This window comes from Chinchilla lanigera, unplaced genomic scaffold, assembly GCF_000276665.1.
Source record: "Chinchilla lanigera isolate Chin_1 unplaced genomic scaffold, ChiLan1.0 scaffold00160, whole genome shotgun sequence".
NCBI classification, from domain to species: Eukaryota; Metazoa; Chordata; class Mammalia; order Rodentia; family Chinchillidae; genus Chinchilla; species Chinchilla lanigera.
Window position 1 is genome coordinate 1,459,992 of NW_004955561.1, and position 24,241 is coordinate 1,484,232.

The window sequence follows — 24,241 nt, forward strand, 5'->3', positions numbered from 1 at the left end:
GGGCTGCCGGGCGCCGACTTCCGGCGCGCGGGCGTGACGTCACGCGCACGCTCGGAGTCACAACAGCGTCTGTTGGGCGGGAAAGTCTAAACCGAGGGGTGGGACGGCTTCTAGAGGTGAGCGGAGCGGCGGTCTCGGTGACTCGAAGCTTCGCTCCCTGCGGTCTCCAGGCTCAGGCGGAGGACGGCCTTTACCTCCGGGGCTCTGGGCCCCAGACTTCGACTTCTTTATCTGCCTATCCCCCACGTACCTTCTTGTGTTGTTAAGAAGACGAACCGAGGCGGGTTTTAGCCGGGCGGCTGAAGTGAGAGGATCAAGTTCGAGGCCAGCTTTGGTGATTTGGTAATTTAGCGGCCTAGCTAGACCGTCTCAACATAGAAAGTAAAATGGTGCACGGTGGGGGTGGGGGGCGCTGGCTCTGGGTTCAGTCCTCAGTAGAAAGAAAGGAGAGGGGAGAGGGAGGGAGCTCAGAACCTGGGTCGGCTGGTCCGGATAACTGACCTCATCTTCTAGGCACATCGGCTGGTGTTGTGGGGTTCGCCTGCAGTCCCAGCATTTGGGCTCCTGAGGCCAGAGAACCTCTGCAACTTCAAGGCCGGTCTGCGTTACATAGTGAAACTCCGTCTTAACAATAATTTTTAGCCGGGGATATATTTTGTTGTTGTTGTTGTTGTTTTGTTGTTAAAAAAAAAAAAAAAGCAAGATGGAGTCACGTGTTGGGCGTGTGTGTACCCAAGGTAGACGATTCTGAGTTGTCTTTTTCCATCTACTTTTTCCATCTGCAAAATGGCGGACAGTGGTTATACGTATTAAAGGAGGCACGGTGCTCGGTACATTGTAACGTAGCCTGTATGGGACCTGTTACTATAAATGTTGAGCCGAGTTTGTAGGTAGCCTGTAATCCCAGCACCGTGAGGCAAAAGGGTGGCATTTCAAGCCCAAGGTGGGGAACTTCGCTTAGGGAGATCCTGTCTTCAAAAAAAAAGGGCTGAGGATGTTGCTCAGTGTAAAGGCCCGAGGTCAGTGATGACGAACCTTTAAGAGCTTCAGTGATACAAACAGTGTGTTGTAGGGGCAGCATGCCATAAATTCGCCACCACTGCCCTAAGTTCAATTCCCATTAGAGAAAGAAAAGAAAAAGTAAAGTCAGTATTGGTGGCTGTTAAGAGTGCAGGTTCTGGAGCAAACTTTTGCTCTTACAATCCCCTCACTACCACCGATGACAAAAGTAACAGTGGTACCTGCTAAAAATGTTTATGAGAATTACATGTTTGTAGTGAACCTCGTTGGTCTCTCCTTGTACCCCGGAGAGAAAGGGTGGTGGGTATGAGAAAAATAAAGACAAGAGACAAGAGCTGGGGTCGGGTGGTGGTCCATCTCCTGAGCGGAGAGGGGAACTGCCCAAAAGCAGTAGAGCGTTTATTTATACCCTCTAGAGGTTGGTTAATTTCTGCCTTGCTGCCCAGCAACCAGTTAACAAGTTACAAGGGCTTGTTTACTCTGAGGAGCTCCTGTGTTCTTGGGCTGGTTTCATCCTGCACTTGTAACTATTTTCCAGCTTCAACGCTCCCAACAAATGTTCAAAAAATGTTCAGTATATGTTAAGTATAGAGCACTAAAGACAGTTTTTGTGAACTGTCAGTGTTCTACCTGGTCTGCCAGCCATTTCTTTTTATTTTTAAGGGGTATTCTTGCTGTGTAGTTCAAACTAGCCATGAACTCCCTATGTAGCCCAGGCTGGCCTCAATCTTTTTTTTTTTTTGGTAGACGACCTTGATTTTTTTTGTTTTGTTTTTTGTTTTTCTTCCAGTGCCAGGAATTGAACTCACAATGTTGCACTTGCCGGCAGGCACTGTGCTGCTGAGCTAAATCCCCGGCCCAGACCTTGATATTTTTATTTTTATTTTAAAGAAGAAAAAACAAGCTGGGTGTGGTGGCGCATACCTGTAATCCCAGCACTCAGGAGGCTGAGGCAGGAGGATTGGTTTGAGTTCCAGGCCAGCCTGGGCTCCAAAGTGAGCTCAAGGTCAGCCTGAACTGCATAGCAAGACCCTGTCTCAAAAAGACAAAAAAAAAAAAGAAGAAGAAAAAACAAAAAAACACCAAAGCAGTGTGATGGGAGGGTAACTGTGGTTAATACATTGTGTATTGTTATCTTTATATTAGTTACTCAGAGTACTAGATATCAGCATTGAATTGTCCAGACAGTATTAGCACAGACTTATCTTTTTAGTGAACTGAGAGAAATTAGTAGTATAATATCTTAACTATCTTTTCTATATGTAGTTTTTTCTTTTTCTTTTTCCTTCCTTCTTTTTTCCTATTTCCCTAAATGAGTTTCTCTTTCTTTTGAAGTTTCTTCCCATCTGTTGTACATTTGGATCACATTTACTCTTTCAGCTTCTCACACTAGGGAGACAATACAATGTTTACACACTTACATCTCATTTATTTCACTTATTTAATTTATTTGGCCTCTAGTTGCATTCATATAGCTATAAAAGTCTCCAGTTTATCCTTCCTTATGGCCAAGTAATACTTCATTATATAAAAAGTACACATCTTTTTTATTCATTCCTTGATTGATGGTCATTTGAGTTGTTTCATTGTGCTGTTATGAACATGGGTACACACATATCACTGTGGTATGATGTTTTTAATTCTTTTGGGAAGATACTCAGAATAGTATAGGAAATAGCTGTATCTGGGAATAGCTGGGTCAAATGGGACCTCCAATCCAAGTTTTTTGAAGAATATCCACAGTGATTGTACCAGTCTCCACTCTCACCAACAGTGGACAAGAGTTCTTTTTTCCCCACAGTCCCTCCAGCATTTGTTATTGGTTGACTTCTTGATAATAGCTAGCCTCAATCTTATAGCAGTCCTCCTGCTTCAGCCTCCAAGTGCTGGGATTATAGGCATGTGCCACCATGCCTGGTTGCCAGCCATTCTTACTCATTGAATATTGAGGTACCTGGGAGAAGATAGCAAGTTCAAGGCCAGCCTGGGCTATTTAGCAAGACCCTATCTCAAAATTTAAAAAGTAAAAAGGCTGCCTGGTGCTCCAAACAAAAAAAGTTTTTTTTTTTTTCTTTATGCCATGTATTGTGCTGGGCACTGAGAACAGTGATGTAAGTAAGACTGGCTTCTTGTCAAGGAGCTGTACAGTATATGATGTGATGGGCTCTTAGACTCTGGAACAGGGAAGTTGGAGTAACAGACTTCCTTTGTTGGGGATACTGGAGGAACACTTTCCAAAGAAGATGATATTCACTAACTCTTCAAGTGTAGGTAGGAATTTTTGGGCAGCCAAGAACATTTCAGGTGAAAAGAGTGCTTGTACAAAAACAGTGAACCCAGGAAGGTTCTGGTACCAGATAAACTAGAAAGCTGTGTAGTTCAGGCTCGCTCGTTTTGTGCAGTCGTTTCTAACTATGCAGGCTCTCTCCTATTTCAGTGAGTGTCTTCTCACATATGTACTGCTACATTCCTGTTTCAAAACTCAGGTCTCTGTTTATTTTTTTGTTTGTTTGTTTGTTTGTTTTGTTTTTCTTCCGAACTCACGGCCTTGCCCTTGCCAGGCAGGCGCTTTGCTGCTGAGCTAAATCCCCAGCCCCGGGTCGCTGTTTAAAAATGACTTTCTGAAGCTGGGCGTGGTGATGCTCATGTATAATCCCAGCACTTGGAAGGCTGAGGCAGGAGGATCACTGGAAGTTCAAGGCCAGACTGAACTATACAGTAAGACCCAGTCTCAGGAAAAAAGAACTTTCTGTGATGATAAGGAAACTAGACAGTAGAGTCCTTGAGTTGGGAAGGGGATCAAGGTAAGGGGGAAGAAAGGAAAAGGAAGGTAAAGGGATTGAAAATGAACAAGGTATGTTATATGCATGTATCAACTCCCCAAAACATTCTAAAAAACAAAAAAAACTATATTACAAACATCCACTAATTCCAGTGACTTGGGTTGAGGGTGTAGTTCTGTGTTAAGAGTATTTGCTTAGCATGTACAAGGCCTGGGCTCAATCTGTAGTGCCACCAGAATAAAATAAAATAACATAAAATATAAAACTTCCTTAGAAAAAGAGTCTCCAGGGAATTTTGTCTCTCCTTTTCTTTACCAGTTCTACCTCCAGCTAAATTAAATTTCCTTGTAGCCCTGTACTTTTCTATCACTTACCCAATTGTAGTTAGGTATGTTAAGTATTTGTTATAATACGATCCCCGAGAGCAAGATTCATGTCTTTCTTGTTTGCCCCAGCACCTGGCACAGACCTTAGTATAGTATTGAATTAGTTCAAGAAAAGTAGATTGGAATTGTATTATAGTGGGTCTTGAATCCCAGGTGAAGAGCTGTAGGCTTTTTCCTTTAGCAATAGGGCTGTGGTCTGGTGAAAGAGACAACTAGATACATATGCCTTCAAAGAAACGGAGTATTGGCTAAATATAGGTATGGACAGCACTTGAATTTAGATGGCATTAATATAAAAGCTGAAATACTTGTAGAACTTGGAAGGCTGAGGCAGAAAGACTGCTGAAAGTTTCAGGCTGGCCTGTACTACATAGGGAGATTCTGTCTCAAAAAAAAAGAAAAAAGAAAAGAAAACCACCAAAAACCAAAACTCTGGTTTTGTTGTTTTTGGTTTTTGAGACAGGGTCTTGCTATGTATTTCAGGCTGACTTACACTCATTGTGTAGTCCAGTCTGGCCTCAAACTTGTAGCGATCCTCTGCCTCAGCCTCCTGGGTGCTGGGATTACTTTGCCACCATGTCCAGTCAAAAACCTGATTTTGGATAGAGCAGGTTTCCCTCAGCCATAGCTTCAGTGCTTCAGAATTTAGCTTCTAGAAGGTAACTTCAGTGTTCTTGTTTTGCTCTAGGAAGTGATTAAAGCTCAGAAGATTTTGGTCAAAATGGTTTCTAAAAGAAGGCTGTCAAAATTGGAGGATAAACAGGCATCCACAGAAGAGGCCTGTAGTAAGTATCTAGCCGTTTAGTGCTTTAATTTTCTGTACTCTAGGAAATGTGTGAGATGCTTAAAAGAAATGTAAAGTTCATCCTCTTTAAACTGGGAATGTGATGTATAAAGGAAAGGTATGTCAGGGCAAGCACACCACAGGCAGACTGTGTGGACTTCCTGGATGAGAGTGAGGATGGCTACAACCCCAGCAGCTCTGAAAAGAAGGTACTGACATGCTTTTCATTTATCACACACATGACTCATTACTGTAGTTCTGTATTATTTGAAGAATTATTTCTTGCCGTGTGTGGTGGTGCACACCTGTAATCCCAGCACTCTGGAGGCTGAGGCAAGAGGATCGTTGCAAGTTCAAGACCAGCCTGAATTGCATAGTAAGACCCTGTCTCAAAATGACAAAAAAATTTCTTATAGAGTACAGGAATTTAGGTCCTGGTACAGCTGATGTTGCTGAATAGTTAAAATCACTGAGAATGACTAAAATGTTAAGGCCAAAACTCTTAGGAAAGGCTTGATTTAGAAAAGGAAATTCTGAGGCTCTTATTAGTAAAGGCATTATAGAATACAGAGAAATTGATAGAAAATTTGAAGAGGAATAATTGAGGAGGTTGCTAAACATAAATTGATACTTTGGAAGTACTGTTCTACAAAGGGGAGGAGATATTTGAATTCAGGGGGATTTGAATATTTGACTAGAGGAGGACAGAGTGAGTTTGGAGGAACTTGGGTTTTCCTTGCAGGTCGGGAACAGACTGGTCTTCTGGTTCTGCCTAAGCAGCTCTAAGGGAGACAGGGAGTAATTTCTGTTTTATTGTTCAGTGCTTTGTGAGAAGAACAGGAATTAGAAAAAGAAAAAACAGGCCAGGTGTGGCAGTGCACGCCTGTACACTCAAGAGGCTGAGGCAGGAGGCTCTCTGTGGACACATAGTGTGTTCAGAGCCAGCCTGGACTACATAACGAGACACCATCTGAAAAAAAAAAATGGAAAGGAGAAAGCAGAATTACATCATTCAGGGAAAAAGGTAGATTTCGTTTTTGGCTTTAAATCTCTGGGTTTTTTATTCTTCTTCTTATTATTATTATTGTTATTATTATTTGTTACTGGGATTGAACCAGGGCCTTCACACTGTGCTACCTCCCCTGCCCTTTTTTTATTTTTTATTTTCTTACTGAGTCAGTCATGCCCAGGCTGAGCTTGAGTTTGTAGTCCTCCTGCCTCAGGCTTCCAGAGTGATGGGATGTGCCACTACACCCAACTTTTATGGGTTGAAAGCCTTATGATGAAAGCAGTTTAGACTTTGTACTCAAAGACATGATGCAGGAGAATCTGCCACATTCTATTCTTTTCTATTCTGTTCTGTTTTGTTTAGGGACAGGGTGTAGCTGTGTTGTTCAGGCTGGCCTTAAACTCACAGTATGGCCCACGCTGGCCTCAAACTCACAGTGATCCTCCTGCCTCAGCCTCCCAGAGATGGGAATAATAGTGTGTGTACCACCATGCCTGATATATTTTTAATATTTTGATTTAGTAGTTCTGGCATATATATTTTTGCTTGTTTGCCTTTTGGTTTTGGGGGTTTCAGAGGCAGGGTCTTTCTCTGTACTGTAGGCTGGCCTTAAACTGACTGTTGCTCAGGCCGTCTTCCAACTTGAGGTGATCCTTCTGCCTCAGCCTCCTGGGGCTGGGGATTTAGCTCAGCAGCAAAACGCTTACCTGGCAAGTGCAGGGTTGTGAGTTCGATTCCTGGTACCAGAAGAAAAACGAAAAACAACAACAAAAAAACTACTTCCTGAGTGCTGAAATTACAGGTGTGTGCTACCAAACCTGGCTGGAATATGTGTTCTTTTTTTTGTACCGGGAATTGAACTCAGGACCTCACTCTTCCAGGCAGGTGCTGTGCCACTGAGCTACATCCCTCGCCCTATGCATTTGTTTTTGTTTTCCTTATTCTTTTTTTTTCCTTTTTGAGACAGGGTCTCACTGTGTAGTTTAAGCTGGCCTTGAACTCAGTGTGTAGCATAGCTTGGCCTCAAACTTGGAGAATTCTGCCTCAGCCTCCTGAGTGCTGGGATTATAGGTGTGCACTACTATATCCAGCTTTTGAGCTGGAGGTGGTGGTACATGCCTGTAGTCCCAGCACTCGGGAGACTGAGGGAGGAGGATCTTTGCAAGTTTAAGGCCAGCCTAGGTTACAAAGTGAGCTCAAGGACAGCCTGAACTGCAGAGTGAGACCCTATCTCTAAAAGACAAAACAAAACAAAACAAAAACCCAACAAACCAGCTTTTGGAATATGTGAATTTTTTTGTGATTGTGGTGTAGTGGTTTGCAGACAGCAACCTGAGAGACACTGGGTGCTTTAGATTTGGTGAGGAAAACTTTTCAGTGAGTATTCTTGTTTCAAGTAGCACATGTTGAATTCTTGAAATAAAAACTCAAAAAAATAAAAAATAAAAACTCAGCTGATGAAAATAATTCTATTTGTTGATTGTTTTATTTACCTTTTGTTTATTTGTAAGCTACTATTACTGAGGTTTTTAGATATAGTTTCACTCCAGCCTCAAATCTAGTAAAATTCTTCAGGAACACATTCATTTTTCTCTCAGAAATATTATTCCTGGGGTTTTACATTTTAATCTTTACTTTCGTTGATATTCTTGAAATTTTTATCTATTTTCAGAGGCCAAGAAGGAACAGCTTTCCAAAAAGATAAAGAAATCTCATGCTTCTAATGAAGTGGAAGATGATGATAGTGTCTTTGTAAAGCTTCTTAAGACATCAGGACTTATTCTTAAAACAGGAGAGAATCAGAATCAGCTAGGTAAATTTTAATCTAAATGTACCTTTTGGGTTTAGAGAAAAGATTTAGGACTAAGTGGTGCGTTTCCTAACTAAATAGGCAGTGAAGATTGGAAATGAGTGGTCAGGACTGGGAGTCAGGCATGGTATCACAATCTCAGTACTCTGGAAAGCTAAGGCAGGACTGCAGATTTGAACTCAGTCGGGGCAACCTGGAGACGCTGCTTAAAAACTTCAAAAGGCGAAAGGCTGGAGACACAGCTCAGTGCAAAGGCAGTAGTTGGGTTTGATGCCCACTACTGCCAAAAAAAGGAGAAAGGTTTGGGCTGGGGATGTTGCTCCGTGGTAGAGCACTTGCCTGTATTCATGAGGTCTTGGGTTTGAACTCAAGCACAGCCCAAAAAGCAAAAAAAAGCCAAATCAAACATAGCCCTGTACCTGGGCCCTGTGGTGCACACCTCTAGTCCCAACTACTCAGAAAAGCTGAGGCAAGAGGATTGTAGGTTTGAGGTGTGAACCTGAGCAACTTAGTGAAACCCTGTTTCAAAATAAAAAGTTGAAAGGGCTGGAGATGTATCATTGTAGCAGAGGGTCCTAGATTCAATCCCTAGTACTGAAAAGAAAAAAAAAGAGTCCTGTGTTTTGAGACATGAATAAAATTTCTTTTAGAGAATATTGTTATTTTTGATCTTGGGTTCTAATGAAGTGCTTCTAAATGAAGTGCTTCTAATCCTTTTTGTCTTTTCCCCAGTACCAGGAATTGATCTCAGGACCACATACTTGCCAGGCAGGTGTGGTGCCTTTGAACTAAATCTCCAGCCCTCTAACCCATATTTTTTTAGGAAAAAAAAAACAAAAAAAAACAAAGCATAATTGTATTCCTTTTGTTGTTTTGTGAAAAAAATTATTGCTTGGGAAACAATTAAATGTATGTCAGAATAATTTCTTTCTTTCTTTCTTTCTTTCTTTCTTTCTTTCTTTCTTTCTTTCTTTCTTTCTTTTTTTCTTTCTTTTATTTTTAGGTCTTTTTGAGACAGGATCTCACTATGCAGTTCAGACTGGAGTTGAGCTCACTTTGTAGCCCGGGCTGGTCTCGAACTTGCAATGATCGTCCTGCCTCAGCCTCCCGAGTGCTGGGATTATAGGCATGTGCCACCACATCTGGCTGTGTCAGAATAAATTTAAAAGAAACTGTGGAAAGCTTTATAAAGCCAGACGTTATTCTGTCTGAAGGTTATGCTAGGTCTTTTTTTTTTTTTCTTTTCGTCCAGTATTTAGGAGTAAACCCAGAACCTTATACATGCTATGCAAGTACTCCGAACTATATGTCCAGCCCATTTTATATTATTTTATTTTATTCTTTTGTTTGTTTGTTTTGTTTTAGACAGGGTCTTGCTGTATAGTTCAGGCTGGATTTGAACTTACAGTGATCCTCCTGCCTCAGCCTTCACAGTACTGGGATTACTGGTAGGCGCTAGTATGCTTAGCAATTTTTTTTATTAATTTTGTGACAGAATGTTGCTAAGTTGCCTAGCTGGTCTCATAGTAGTGTTCTTCCTGCCTCAGCCACATGAATAGCTGGGATTGTAGGCATATATCCCTATATCTGGCTGGCAGATCTATTTTAGAAAACTTAGTTGCTATCCTCCATCAAAGTTACATCTCTGCAGCTACTCAGGAGGCTGAAGTAGGAGTGTTGCAAGTAACTTAGTGACTTAGTGAGATCCAGTCTCAGAATAGAGAAATAAAAAGGCTGACCAAGTAGCTCACTACATAAGTCTTGGTTTTAACCCCCAGTGCTGGGAAGAAAAAAAAAAGCTAAGTCTTTTAATGTGTTTACAAGTTTTGCCTCTGAAATTAAGTTGAAAATATTTTTAATGCCTTCCTCAGACAAGAAACTTAGGTCTTTAGGGAAGAATATGGTTAGTACGGAGATTTATAGACCATGGTGACCAGTTGTCCTTCTTTCCTTCTAGCTGTGGATCAAGTAGCTTTCCAAAAGAAGCTCTTTCAGTCCCTGAAGAAACATCCTTCTTACCCTAAAGTATGTATTTTCTTTGTGGTATTCTTGCTTTTATTAGCAGCATTTTGGAATTAGGAATTTAAAGACATTGGTATATAGTTGAGTGGGCTAGAATGAATTTAGCTGACAGGAAACATCAAGCCAAAAATCTTACTCTTCTGCTTTCAAATCTCCTTACTAAGGTAATAGAAGAATTTGTCAGTGGCCTGGAGTCTCACATTGAAGACCATGACACCTTTAGGAACTGCCTCTTGTCTTGTGAACGCCTGCAGGATGAGGAATCGAGGAGTGAGGGGAGGTGCGATGTCCCTGGGTTTTAGTCTGTCATAGTGACTGCACTAGGGTGGGAGAAGGTAGATGTTAGCTTTTGAATTATAATTCTCTTTCGTCAGAGTTTAGCCCTTACCTTGAAATTATTAAATTTTATCACTATAAGGCTAAGAACTAGAATGTTTTATAGAATGTGTCTTACTTGTGTTGATATAATTTCAAATCTCCTTTAGTAATAGCTATCTTTTGGTCTTCTGCTTTTTTATCTAACAAGATATTTTATATATAAATTTTTTTGGTACCGGGAATCGAACTTGGGACCTTGCTCTTGCCAGGCAGGCTCTGTGCCACTGAGGTATCTCCCTGGCCCCCAAGCTTATATTATAATGGTTAAAGATTTTGTATTTTACCAGTTTTGTGGAAAATGATGGTTAAAAACATTAAAAAATGAAAAAACAGTGGAAACAAATACCTCTTCTTTACAGCATGGGCACATCCTACTCTAAAAGCCTCATCAAACTGCTGCTGGGGATTGACATATTACAGGTGAGACTATGCCATTGTTTCTGTATATTTGATGGGTGTAATGTATAGTGCCCAGTTTTAAGTGACTAGAGCTCAAGGGTAGAGTAAGGATAATTGCAGGAGCTTTACCACGGCAGTCCTGTGGCTGAGGTGAGTCTGGTTGGGTGATACCTGTGCAGAGAGCCTGGGTCATGTCAACATCCCATTCATTCCCTCAGCAGAGATTCCACTTTATTACACCTGCATTGTCTGGGCTCTGAGAACCTTGTAATCTGGGTCATCTCCCATTTAGCTTTCTACCCACTCATATGATTTGATTTTGCCCTTTTGAGTGGGTGATACATTGACATAGTTTTAAACATTTCAAATTGTACTAACACGTGTATAGTGAACAATTTCCCTCTCAGGCCATACTCCATTTCTCCTCTTTTCCCTTCTTCTTACATTCTTTATCTTTTCCTTTTCATTAAAATCTTGAAAGTTAGTGGCTATAAGTCTGTAGATTCCCTTGTTCATGCTGGAATGAAATTTTCTCCCTTTGAAAACTCTGTGATAATTTTTTAAAGTCTGCATTTCATAGAGTAACAGTTACTATATTTAATAGTATTTTTATTATCTAGTTATTTTCATCTTGCCTTGAAAATAATTTTTAATATTTCAAAAGACAAATTATATTTCAGTAGCTTGTATGAAAAACATACTATCTGTGTAGATATCCTTATCATAAGAGTAAATCAATTATAGCAAGGTCTCTCCTCAAGAACTCAGGCTGGAGAAAATCTGGCTAATTATAAATTTCTGTTGTGTGTTTTGAGATTGTCTCCTAACTCCTTATGTCTTCTTTTTTAGCCTGCCATTATTAAAACTTTATTTGAAAAGTTGCCAGAATTTCTTTTTGTAAAGTAAGTAGATTTATTATGGAATTCTCACAATAACTTCATGTACTGAAATTTCTCCAGAAAACTTGTTCTTTTTTGTTTTTTTTTTTAAAGATAGAGTCTTGCTATGTAGTTCAGAGTGCTTGAACTCACTATGTAGCCGAGGCTGGTCTCAAAGTCGGCAATTCTGTCTCAGCCTCCTGAGTGGAGGGATTACAGGCGTGCACCACGTACCTGGCTGCAAAGTTTATTCTAAAACATCATTGGTTTCTCTGAAGATCATATTTGTTAGGATACCAGATTCTTAAATTACTACTAAAATTATATTGAGGTGTGTTTGACATGTTATGTCTTAATGACTTGGTAAATATTAATAGGCTTTAGCTGGCCCAGTAGCAAACGTCTTATCCTCGTGTGCTGGGAAGCCAAGGCAATCAGTAGGATGACAAATTTAAACGCAGCCTAGGCAGTCTAGGGAATTAGCAAGACCCTGTCTCAAATAATGCTGGGGATGTACGTAGCTCAGTGTAATGGTCCTGGGTTCAATCTGTAGTACCACAATAAATAAATTGAATGAGTAAATGAATATTATTATTATTATCATTGTCATCATTATTATTATCATCATCATCATTCTGAGGCAGGGTCTCACTGTGCAGATCAGACTGGCCTTGAACTCACTTTGTATCCCAGGCTGGCCTTGACCTTGCAGTGATCCTTCTGCCTTAGCCTCCCGAGTGCTGGGATTATAGGCGTGTGCCACTATACCCGACCTAAAATATTATGTACTCTGGTGTGTGTGTGGGTCAATCGTAGAAGGATAGGTTGGTAGATGGTGATAGTGGCTGTTTCAAGGAGGAGAGTCAGTTGGCTGGAGTCAAGGATTATTTAGGTAGTGCTCTTTACCTTTTTTGTTTAAATGTGTATGTATACCATTTTTGTTTTGTTTTGTGAGAAAGTGTCTCAACATGAAATCCTGGCTGGCCTTTAACTCACCGTGTAGTTCAGACTGGCCTCAAATTCGCAGCAATCCTCTTGCCTCAGCCTTGAGTTCTAGGATTATAGGTGTGCGCCACCATACTCAGCATTATCAATTTTTTAAATTGCTGTGTTAGAAATAAATAAGATCTATTAAAAATTAAACAGGTCATGAACAGATTTCATTAGCAGTCAAAGACATTTAAAACAATAAGTGCATTTTTCTCTACTCTCAAAGATCTCCTCTATAAACATGATGAACAGGTGTGCTCAGGCATTGATAGTGAGCATATGAATCATTTCAGTTATTCTGGAAAACAATAGGTTATATTAATCAAAACCTGAGGCTTTGGCCTTGGGATGTACCACAGTGGTAGAACATGGATTTTTGTTTGTTTTGTTTTGTTTTTTACTTTTTAAATACTGGGGATTGAATCTGTAGGTTTTTGGCCAGAGCTATATCCCCAGCCTTTTTTTTTTCTGTCTTTTTGAGATAGGGTCTCGCCATGCAGTTCAAGCTGGCCTTAAGCTCACTTTGTAGCCCAGGCTGGTCTCAAACTTGCACGATCCTCCTGCCTCAGCCTCCTGAGTACTGGGATTACAGGTGTGTACCACCACACCCAGTGCCAGCCTTTTTATTTATTAACATTTTATAAATTTTAAGACAGGATCCCACTAAGTCACTAAGTTGCTCAGGCTGGGCTTGAATTTATAATCTTCCTGTCTCAGCCTCTCAGAGTGCTGGGAGTACAGGCATGTGCCACCATGCCCACTAGTGTGTCCTTTTTATGTGCAACAGGCCCTGGTTTCAGTTCCCAGCACGATAATAATAATAAAAAATTCTTATATTTTGCAGCCCTTTTAATCCTCCATATTATCTGTGTCTTACTAAAGTGTTAGCTAAGTGGAAGACAATGATAAATATTAGGTTTTAAAATAAAACATGTAAATAATTGAGATGTTCAAAATAGGAATTGTCATGTAGACATTAACAATGGACCAATATGACACTGTAATTGAAGAAATTCTTTTTAAAATTTTTTTTTATTATTTATTTTTGGTACCGGGAATCAAACTCAGGACCTTGGCACTTGCCAGGCAGGCACTTGTGCAACTGAGCTATATCCCCCAAGAAATTTTTTTTTTAAATTAATTTTGTTGGTATATTATAGGTATACATAATGACAACATTCATTAGAGGAAGTTTGTATCTGTACATGGTATTTCTTAGTTCTTTTTTCACTGAACTCCTCTCTTCCCTTCAACTCCCTCCCCCTCCTTATTTACAAAAGCTTTGTTTCCATTTTCTTCCTTCTGTTTTTTTTCTTTTGCCTTTCTTCATTTTCCCCTTCCATTTGAATATTGTCTTCCTAGTTGCAAGTATCTGTTACATATTTTGGTCCTTATTTGCCTTTTCAGTTTCTCCCACTAGAGAAACAATGTGATACTTAAACATGTATGTCCTATTTATTTCATTTAAGACTATGGACTCCAGCCAGGCATGATGGTTTGCACCTGTAGTCCCAGTACTGGAGGGGGGCGTGCGCTGAGGCAGGAAGATCTCTGTGAGTTCAAGGCCAGCCTGGCCTGCATAGTGAAACCCTGTCTCAAAAAGACAAAAGAAAAAAAAAAAAACACTAAGGACTCTTTTTTTTTTTTTTTTTTCCTTCCTTTCTCTGCCTGCTCCCTCCCTAGTTCCCCTTCTTTTGAACAGTTTCTTCCTGTTTCACAATATTTCCTCCATATACTTTGCTCCTTATTTACACATTTAGTATCTCGTATCACAGAAATGATGTGATATTTACACATGAGTCCGATTTATTTCAGTTCAGAGTATGTTCTTGAGGTGCATCTGTTTACCTAGAAATGTCTCTAGTGTATCCTTCTTTATGGCTGAGTAGTACTCCATTGTATAAAAAGTTATATCTTTATCCATTCCTCAGTTGATGGGCATTTTGGTTATTTCCAAGATTTAGCTGTTACAAACTGTGCCACTACAAACATGGGTGTGCGTATATCACTGTGGTATGCTTTTAATTATCCCCAGAAGATATCCAGAAGTGGAGACTTAACATTTTGGGGGAAATAATAATAACCGAGCCAACATTTCTTTATCTGTAAGTAATTTTTAATTCTTTTGTGAGCAATCTAATTTGACCATTTCCATAGTTATATGCTTGTCCTTTTGTTTTTTTAGCACTTAGCACATTGATGTAATAGTTTTTTTAAACAGTCTCAGTGCTTTATAGTTTACTGATATTTTATTTTTTAAAAATATTTACATTATTACTGGGAGCTATCTGGCCATGACTTCCCTTTCCTCTAGACCTTCTCTTGTTGTAGCACCGTTAACAGTTCAGTACATGTTTTTCTGGACACCTTTTCCAACACATAGAAGTTTATGTCTACCATTCTTGCTATCAGTTACATGTGTAGCACGTGTCAAATGCAGAGGCGTTGCTCAGTGAGTGTTAATGAATGGCTGAAATACTCTGTGCAGTGTTAATGTTTGCTGCTTTGTCAGTAATACTGGCTCAGTTCTGTACCTAAGGTATAGCACAGTGTGGTGAGTGCCTGTTTAGCTGTATGAAGACCTGGGCTCAATTCCCAGCACCAAAACAAATAAATGAAAAGCAAGGAAAAAAAAGAACCAAGGAATAAAAAAGAAAAAGAAGGGGCTGGGGATGTAGCTCAGCGGCACAGCGCCTGCCTGGCAAGCGCAAGGTTGTGAGTTCGATTCCCGGTACTGGAAAAAAAATTTTAAAAAATAGAAGGAAAAAGAATTAGCTCCTTGTCTTCTCATTCTTCATGTCAGAGTGAACAGCGATGGCATCAACATGCCGCGACTCATTATCAGTCAACTCAAATGGCTCGACAGAGTTGTGGATGGGAAGGTAGGTTGCAGGGCTTCGTCTGTTACTTGAATTTAAAGAGTGTTTTCTATACTTGATCCAGTCTTTAAAATTAAGGGGGATTCTTTCTAAACAACAGTCACGGGCTGGGGATGTAGCTCAGCGGCACAGTGCCTGCCTGGCAAGTGCAAGATTGTGAGTTCGATTCCTGGTATCAAAAAAAAAAAATCACATTTTTCCATCTAGCCATCAACTTCATGGGCTTTCATAATTTTGGGAATCGTGTATTTCACCCTTTAAATTTTTTCAAATAGAAGGTTATTTTTTCAAATAGAAGCTTATGAAATTACAAAGATTAAATATAATTTATTATGTAAATTAAATACTTGGAAAGAAATTCATTAATTTTTCAAAGTGCCGTGGTTGCTATGTTTATCTTTTGTTGTTTTTTTGAGACAGGGTCTCAAAACATATCAGACTGCCCTTGATCTCACTATATAGCTCAGGCTGACTTCAAACTTGCAGTGATCCTCCTGCTCAACCTCCCTAGTAGTGGGATTATGGACTGTGTTTATTTCTTAAAAGTGATATGATTCCGTACAATCTTATTTCACTGCAAATGGTTTAATATGATTATATATTAAGGAAAACTATAGGAAGTTTTCATTATTAATGTGATTTACTTCTTAAACACGTTGGTAAAGTTGGATCTGTTTTGAGCCAAGTGCCTGAGGTCCATTTATTTTCAGGAGTTCTAATTTTGGTAGGCATTTTAAGGTTAAATCTTTACTTGAAAGAATCTTTGAGGATCTAGAGTCTCATTTTGTCTGGAATTTGGGGTCTGCCACTTAACTGTGCATCCTCAAATCGCTTATCCCTACATTTTAAAAATGAGAATGGTCACACAAAGTTCATAGTTCTATAGAGTATATGAACAGTACATATAACAGACCTATTAGATAATATACTGTCCACCCTACTTTTTTCCTATTTTTTATATTGTATGAAATTTTCAAGTCCATTTGTTCTTTAATGTAGGTTTTGAGCTTGACTGTCTCACTGCATGAAAACAAGTTGAGCTGTGCATGTTGTGGCAGATGTTCTCCGTTCTGGGTATTGTGCCGGCGTCCTAATAATGTCATCCACTGCAGGACCTCACCACCAAGATCATGCAGCTGATCAGTGTTGCTCCAGTGTGCTTGCAGCATGACTTCATCACCAGCCTCCCTGAGATCCTTGGGGACTCCCAGCATGCTGATGTGGGAAAAGAACTCAGGTGAGTAAGTGTTCTGGTGCTATGCAGTAAGACTGTGTGTGGACACAGGAATGAGGTTCTTTGTGTATAAACAGAGCATATACTTGCCTCCCATGAGTAGGCTGTGGAATTTGATGTGCATTTCTTTTTGTTTTGTTTTTTTGTTTTTGTTTTTCTTCTGGTACCAGGAGTCAAACTCACGACCTTGCACTTACCAGGCAGGCGCTTTTGCCGCTGAGCTAAATCCCCAGCCCCTGATGTACATTTCTGACAACAGGTTGATATTTGAATAGACCCATCTGCTTTCCTTAAATGATATATCTGTTAGGGAGATAATGTCTGGCTTAAGATTATGCGTATAAATTTGTTTTGTGGAGAACCTAAATACGATCCCTTTGTTGCTTTAGTGTTTTCTCCAAGGGTTCCTGAGTCCTAACTGCACATCAAATCATTTGCAGAGCTTCTTAAACATCTGTATTCTTTGAGTCCCTGTATCACATCTGCTGCTAAGAACCATTGTTGTTGCTCTTCATGTAAAAAACAGTGCTGTGGAGAGTAATTAAGAAAGGGAAACTATCCCTAGAGTATAACTCCAGTCTTTTTTTTTTTTTGAGACAGGGTCTTGCTATGTAGTTCAGGCTGGCCTTGAGCTCACTTTGTAGCCCAGGCTGGTCTTGAACTCTCGATGATCCTCCTGCCTCAGCCTCCCGAGTGCTGGGATTACAGGTGTGTGCCACCACGCCTGTCAATTCCAGTGTTAATGTAACCTTTTACTTGTAGTAAAAGTGGTTTAAAAATTTATTTACTTACTTTTCTGAAGTTCTCTGCAAAGCTGCCACCAAATATGTTGTCTTGGTTACTTTTATTGCTGAGAGAAAAAATAAGACACCCAAATTTAAAGGTGGAAAGGTTTATTGTAGCTCACAGTTTGTAGAGGTTTTAGTTCATAGTTGGCTGCCTACAAGGCAGGGTGGCATGGCAGAGGGGCATCGCAGAGGAGTAACAGTCTGTGGCTGGGCAGGTAAGGCAGAAGGCAGCATTCAGCAAGTGACCAGCAACCACAACAGCCCTCTTTCTGTCTCTTATAATCTCACACCCAGAGAGGGCCTTCACATTATCCACTCTCCCAACTATGCCAAACCAGTGGACTAATTTAGTAATCACATACCCTTGATCCCAGCATCACACACTATATAGGTCCAGCCACTCTCTGAAAATCTCCACCTATGACCACATGAGGCTTTTGTGGAATCATCTAGATACAACCATAACATATGTCTAATAATTTCTGGCTTTTGTGCTTATGTTCTGAATGCACTTATCTGGATAGGCCACAATACCACCACCCACTTTCTCTGCCTGGTGACAGCTTGTCTTTTTCTTAGAATCCATCATGATCATGATCAGTCTCACCGTTCATGTAACTGTTTTGGGTTTTCTTTTTTCCTTTTCTCAAAAAGGCTATATCCCAAACTCAATAGTGGTGATTTCTCTATAGTGAGAATGGTAAAGAGGGGGTTTCTCATTTTTAGTGTATTTGAATTTTTCTAATTAACATTTATGGGCTGCCCAGTGCAGATATAGCTCAGCACTGGAGAGCTTTTCTAGCATGTGTAAGGCTATGCATTCAGCCCCCGTACTACTGAACAATGTGGCCATAATGAACATGTATTACTTTATGTCATAGAGAGAATTCTTAGTGAAGTATAGTATAAATGATAACTTAATATGCATTAAGTACAGTTGGCCTGTGTATCCACAGGTTCCATTCCTTGGATTCAACCAATTACAGATCAAAAATATTGGGAAAAAATACTGCATCCGTACTAACATGTATAGACTTTTTTGTCGTTATTTCCTCTTTTTTTTTTATTATTTCCTAAACAATTCAGTGTGATAACTATTTATATATAACATGTACATTATACATAGTAGGTGTTATAAGTAATCCAGAGGTGATTTAAACCATATAGGAGGATATGTACACCCTGTATGCTATTATGTATAAGAGATTTGAGCCTTCGTGAATTTTGTTCTTGTTTTTTGCGGGGAGGGGTCAGTGTTGACCAGGCCTGCCTGGAACTTGTGAGTTTGAGTGATCCTCCTTGCTCATCCTCCTGAGTAACTGAGGTTACAGGTGTGCACTGCCATGCCTGGTTTCATCTGCAAAACTTGGTATCTATGGGAGTGTCCCAGATGTCCATGGGGGTGCCCCAGAACCAATTCACTGTAGACACTGAGGAACAATTATATCCTCTGTTCGTATACTCTAGTGAGTGACTTTCCTCAAGTCTTTATCTGCCTACCTCTGTTCAAATCATTGAATAACTTTTCTTTTCCATTATTCACAGTGTCCTGTTGGTGGAGAGTACTCAGCTCACTGTCCCTATTCTGGATGTCCTTTCCAGCCTCCAGCTTGACCCTGACGTCCTGTCTAAGGTAGGAAAGGTGCTGCTCTCCAGAAATAGGGCCAGCTTTCTGACTGAGACACTACGTCAGTCACTACTTTGGGAGAAGTCATGTGTACTAAAAATTGTATTTTGAAAATATACTGAGTGACATTTGATTTTTTTGCTTTATTTTCAGTGGACTTTCAGATGCTATACTGTTAGAGATTTGTTGCTCACTAAGCTACATCCCCCACCCTTTTTATTTTTAATTTTGAGATAAAGTCTCTGTAGGCTGCCCAGTGAGGATCAAATTCCTGCTTCAGCCTCATCAGTAGCTGGGATTACAGGTGGGCACCACCACATCTGGCCACTCGTCTGTTTTGGTTTTGGGGTTTTTTCTTTTTCTTTTTCTTTTTTTTTTTTTTTAGGCAGAGTCTTGCTGTGTAGTCCAGGCTAACCTTGAACTTGAAGACATCCTCCTGCCTCAGCCTCCCAAGTGCTGGGATTACAGGCGCACGCCGCCACACCTGGCCTTGGTCTGTTTTTAAGTAAAGTATTTTACTGGAGATTTTTTATATTGCCTGAATATTTATTGGCCCCTATAGGGATAGCACTTTTTCATGCCTTCATATAGTCAGTTGCAAATCGGGACTCCAAAATCAAGCACAATAACACTGTTTCATTTTTATCATCTGTTTGTAAAGAAGTTTTGGTATTAACAATTGAAATTTGTAATTTGAGGCAAAACAAAAGATGCTTTTCTTCCTAAGTTATAGGTTTTTCTAATTTTACCTAGCATGACTGGGTTGAGTAGTGACAGTGGAGATTTAAAGCTTTTGTGCTTTTTATTTTTAGGTCCGCCAGTTGGCAATGGGTAAACTGGACTCAGTCAAACTGGATGATTTGCCTGTGATAATCAAGTTCATTCTTCATTCCATAACAGCCACTAATGCATTTGAGGTATGCTATCATTAACTACCAGGCTACCCCATGTGATGGTGATCGCCTGTAATTCCAGCATTCTGGGAACCTGAGGCAGGAGTATCACAGGTTCAAACTCAGCCTGGACATCGTAGCAATTTAGTGAGAACCTGTCTCAGAATTTTAAAAGGGTTGCTGAGGTAGTTTACTGTGAAGATCCTGGGTTCCATCCACAGTACCACAAAAAACAAAAACAAAAAAAAGCTCCAGACTTAGATAAAGATACATCAGGATAAATTATTTAAATTAATAGATGAAAATTGCTCTCTCTGGGTGTGATGGCACATACCTGTAATTGCAGGACTTGGGAGGCTGAGGCATGAGGTTTGCCACAAGTTTAAGGCCAGCCTGGGCTACATAGTGAGACCCTTTCTCAACAAACCAAAGGGGGAATAACTGTTCTTCTCTGGCCCCAAACAAATTAGTAATGTTGATCAATGCAGGTAGCATTCAGGGAAGGCAGTGGTACTGCTAGTCAAATTGCTTAATCTTTATAAGCTGCTATAGGTTATATTTGCTAATGCTATAGAATAGGCCCTCAATGATAGTAGAATTGGGGGTATGACATACTTACCTTAATTATTTGCATTGACTGCCTTTCAGAATGTTTTGTCCAATATTTAAGTTGGACATTTCAGTCTTTCAGCAGTTGTTGTGGTTCTATTGAGGAAATAAACTCTGTCCATCCACTAAGCATAGTACAACACATGGTGAGTACTTACTTCCTGTAGGTAATTTCTGAGCTTCGAGGAAAGTTGGATTTGCAGCATTTTATTTTGCCATCATTGTTACACGCTTCACAAATCCAGTCAAAAAGAAAAGGAGGAGCAAGGTATGAAGCTCTTTGGCAATTGCCATTCTTTTTCTTGCGTAAAATGGAAGAATTTTCTGAAATTTATCCTAAGTTACTTAGAGCTTAATACATCTACAAATAATGGTTGTAAATAGTACATTCACATACAATATGGTTTTTTAACATTGTGTGTGTGTGTATCTGTGTGTGTGTGTGTGTGTGTGTGTGTGTGTGTGTGTGAGAGCCGTTCAGATCAATCCCAGATACATGTAGTATAAGCTTTTTAGCCGAGGTTGTGACTTGCTCCAGGTGCATGGCTAATAAGCAGGAACCCAGATATTGTAAGTTCTCTGATAAGTAGGATAAATAATTTTTCCCCTTTTTGCTACTTGTAGTTCTTCAGGAAATCAAAAAAGTAACGATCCGGACTGTGTCACCCTCATCTTTGATGTAATAAAGTCAGCAGTTAGATATGAGAAAACCATATCAGAAGCTTGGGTTAAGGTGAGTTCGAGCTGGGTATGATGGTACATGCTAGTAACACCACCATTCTGGAGGCTGAGGCAGGAGGGTTGAGAATTAAAGGTCAATGTGGGCTACAGTGTCAGGCTCTTTCTCAAAAAAAAACGTTGGATCCTTGAAATGTAGAACATTAAGGAGGAAAGGGGTGTCCGTCCGGGACAGCAGGGAGGAGGGTTAAGATGAGTCTGGAAGCCACTCAGCAGAAGTCCTGGTGACAGGCAGGTGGGCTCCCCCCCGGGGAGCAGGGCATGCCTGGGGCGTGGGGGGAACTGGGCCTCAAGCTGAGGTGTCCTAATACTGCTGTGATCCTTGTTTTTCCAGGCAGTCGAAACCACTGTCTCGGGATCTGATCACTCGGTAATGTTCTTGTGCTCTGAGTTTTAAGTATTAGAGCCAGGGCTGTGGTTAGCTTGCTCTTCTGCTCCATCTCTGTCTGCTTCCAGTCTTTCTTCTATTCCTCTGTAGGTGCTCTAATAAACGTCAACTACCAAACCAGTTGAAGTGAGGGGTAACTTGCCAAATCATCTACTTTTCCTCATTAATACTGGCAAAAAAGAAAGCCTGCAGCATCAGGAAGGGGCTGTGCATATTCCAGACAAACATATTATACTGCAGTAGAGAAACAGCATCTCCATGGGGCCTGCATCACTGGTTTCCCTTCCTCCCAGAGCTGTTAGCGCAGCCATGCTCTGTGGTGCACTTTATTTGCCTATGTGCACCTGGCCAGAGGAGCTGAGTCTCTCCACTGTTCAGCTACTCTGTTTCTCTTAATTCCACAAATAAGAGTTGAGAGGCCAGATTGGTTAAGTTATTGTATACTGATTAGTTCCCACTAAAAATTTTTCTTTAGTTGGAGTCTGTTTCTTAAAATTTTTGTTGGGGCTGGGGATTTAGCTCAGTGGCAAAAGCGCCTGCCTGGCAAGCGCAAGGTCGTGAGTTCGGTTCCCGGTACTGGAGAAAAAACAAAAAACAAACAAACAAACAAAAAACAAATAAAATTTTTGTTAGTTGGGCTGTCTGATTGTTGGATGATTATCTTAAACAATTTTATGTTATGGAATAAAAAAGTGTTTGAATAATTTTTGTGGGGGAAAATAATCAGAATACCCTGCTTTTGTCTTTGCACAAAAATAAATTGGCTACCTGTCTTTATTCCTACTTTTACAGATTTGTAATAATTGTAAAAATAAAATTTTGTATTCTTATTTTTCTCTTTACATTTTTTTCTCCTGTTATACAATTTCACATGCTTCCTTATTGTCTCCCAGGCCTTCCACTTCCTGGGATGGAACCCAGAGCTTGCATATTTTTAGCAAGCACTCTTCCCCCTCTGTCAACCCCACCATTAATGGCTCAAGTAGACCCGTTTCAATATAAGAAATAAAGAGCCAGGGTTGTAGTTCAGTGCAGAGGCCCTGGGTTTGATCGCTAGCACCACAAAAGAGATAGTTTGTTTCTTTTTTGTGGCTGTATACTATTCCAAAACAATCCTATCATAATTTAACCTTTTCTGTGTTGATGAATGTTTAGAGTTTTTTCAGCTTTTCATAAAGCAATTTTCCTAATAATAGAGAAAATATATACTGAACTTGGTATGTGATTTAATCTTTTGATAAATGAAGATGTTTAAAGTAACTCTTATACTATTACTTTCACTTATATTCCATTGCTTTCTCAAATACAAGTAATGAATAGTTGTAGCACTTTATTTCTCTGGAAAATAGTTGTGGCTTTTGTGGGAAATGTAGGTAATCCCATGGGAATGTGTGGAGCACATGACTCATTTCTGTGTTCTAATGGGAGTAAATTGAGAACTGCTGTTTTGTTACAGAAAATCTACTGATGTTTTAAATTATTCTTTATATCCGTACAACAGACTCTTGACGTGGTGATGCTCTTCATCATCTATGGCACCAACCCTCAGACAAAGAAGTACATTGAGCGGGTGCTGAGAAGTAAGATTCGCTCAGGCTGCTTTGATCAACAGTTGCTGGAGGCCACCTTCTGTGTTCACTTCATGGTAATGTTTGGGAGGCACCAGTGTGGCTATGAAAGATGGGGGTGATTTTAACCTTTTTGGTCCATGTGGAAATCCGGAGAGTCTTTTTGCCGACTGCTCATCTTTGACAAGGAGTCAGGGTGTTTCACACTTAGACACACAAGCTTCAATATTGCTTACATGTCGATTTCTTACTTGGCTTGATTCTGGAATTATGATGTTAGTAACCAAACTAAGATTGATTTTCACATTTTTGGGAAAAAGTTCATGGAATTGGCTTATGATGGAACCCATATCCTTCACATTTACTGCATCCTCACTCCTTTTTGTGTTTTCTTTTGAGATCAGGTCCCACTGAGTTGCCAGGTCACCCAGGCTGGGCTCAGACTCTCCATCTCCTGCCTCAGCCTCTCAACTCCTGGGATGACCTGCGCCACCATACTGGCTCCGTAACACTTCTTAATTTCTTTCTTCATCCTCTTCTTTCCCCTTCACTCCCATCTTTTCATCTCTTTGCCATTTGAGAAAGGTCTATCCCCTTACTTCCTATTACCTATTATTTTGCTCTTTATGTATAATTTGGGCTGGTAGTATAAGAGAAAGCCTGTGATATTTAAGCTTGTGTACTTGGTTTATTTCATTTAACATGGTTTCAAGGTGCATCCATTTTCCTACAAATGATCGACTTTAGTTTTTCATTAGGCAGAGTAGTACCCCCTTGTGCGTAATCTTTATCCACTCATCTGTTGCTGAATATATAAGCTGCTTCCAAGATTTAGCTATTACACACTTTGCTGCTATCAACATGGATGTGCATGTATCACTGTAATGTGATGTCTTCAACTCTGTCTGCAACATACCTAGGAGGGGAAGAGCTGGGTCAAATGGAATTTCTAATTTTAGACTTGAGGACTCTCCTCTCATTTCCACAGTGGTTGCACTAGTTTTACATTCTTACCAACAGTGTAAAAGGTTCCTTTTCCCCCCGCAGCCACCCCAGCA

The 24,241-nt window shown here is 40.2% G+C and overlaps 1 protein-coding gene across 6 annotated transcripts in view; it reads left to right on the forward strand.

The window, feature by feature from the left end:
- Nucleotides 1-88: 88 nt before the first annotated feature.
- Nucleotides 89-24,241, forward strand: part of Fancd2 (Fanconi anemia, complementation group D2) — a 77,947-nt gene continuing 53,794 nt past the window's right edge. The window contains exons 1-15 of one of the 6 annotated variants that reach the window (XM_013509097.1): nucleotides 89-342; nucleotides 4,878-4,974; nucleotides 7,655-7,795; nucleotides 9,750-9,817; nucleotides 9,979-10,094; nucleotides 10,552-10,612; nucleotides 11,441-11,493; nucleotides 15,263-15,341; nucleotides 16,451-16,575; nucleotides 18,906-18,993; nucleotides 19,800-19,904; nucleotides 20,657-20,757; nucleotides 21,114-21,222; nucleotides 21,562-21,597; nucleotides 23,117-23,260. In XM_013509097.1, coding sequence (XP_013364551.1) covers nucleotides 4,911-4,974; nucleotides 7,655-7,795; nucleotides 9,750-9,817; nucleotides 9,979-10,094; nucleotides 10,552-10,612; nucleotides 11,441-11,493; nucleotides 15,263-15,341; nucleotides 16,451-16,575; nucleotides 18,906-18,993; nucleotides 19,800-19,904; nucleotides 20,657-20,757; nucleotides 21,114-21,222; nucleotides 21,562-21,597; nucleotides 23,117-23,260 — 1,290 coding nt within the window. In that variant the 5' untranslated portion in view covers nucleotides 89-342; nucleotides 4,878-4,910. Of the gene's footprint in view, nucleotides 343-4,877; nucleotides 4,975-7,654; nucleotides 7,796-9,749; nucleotides 9,818-9,978; nucleotides 10,095-10,551; nucleotides 10,613-11,440; nucleotides 11,494-14,469; nucleotides 14,565-15,262; nucleotides 15,342-16,450; nucleotides 16,576-18,905; nucleotides 18,994-19,799; nucleotides 19,905-20,656; nucleotides 20,758-21,113; nucleotides 21,223-21,561; nucleotides 21,598-23,116; nucleotides 23,261-24,241 lie in introns of those variants that run through there. The other 5 variants (XM_005413060.2, XM_005413059.2, XM_013509098.1 and 2 more) reach the window with 5 other exon arrangements.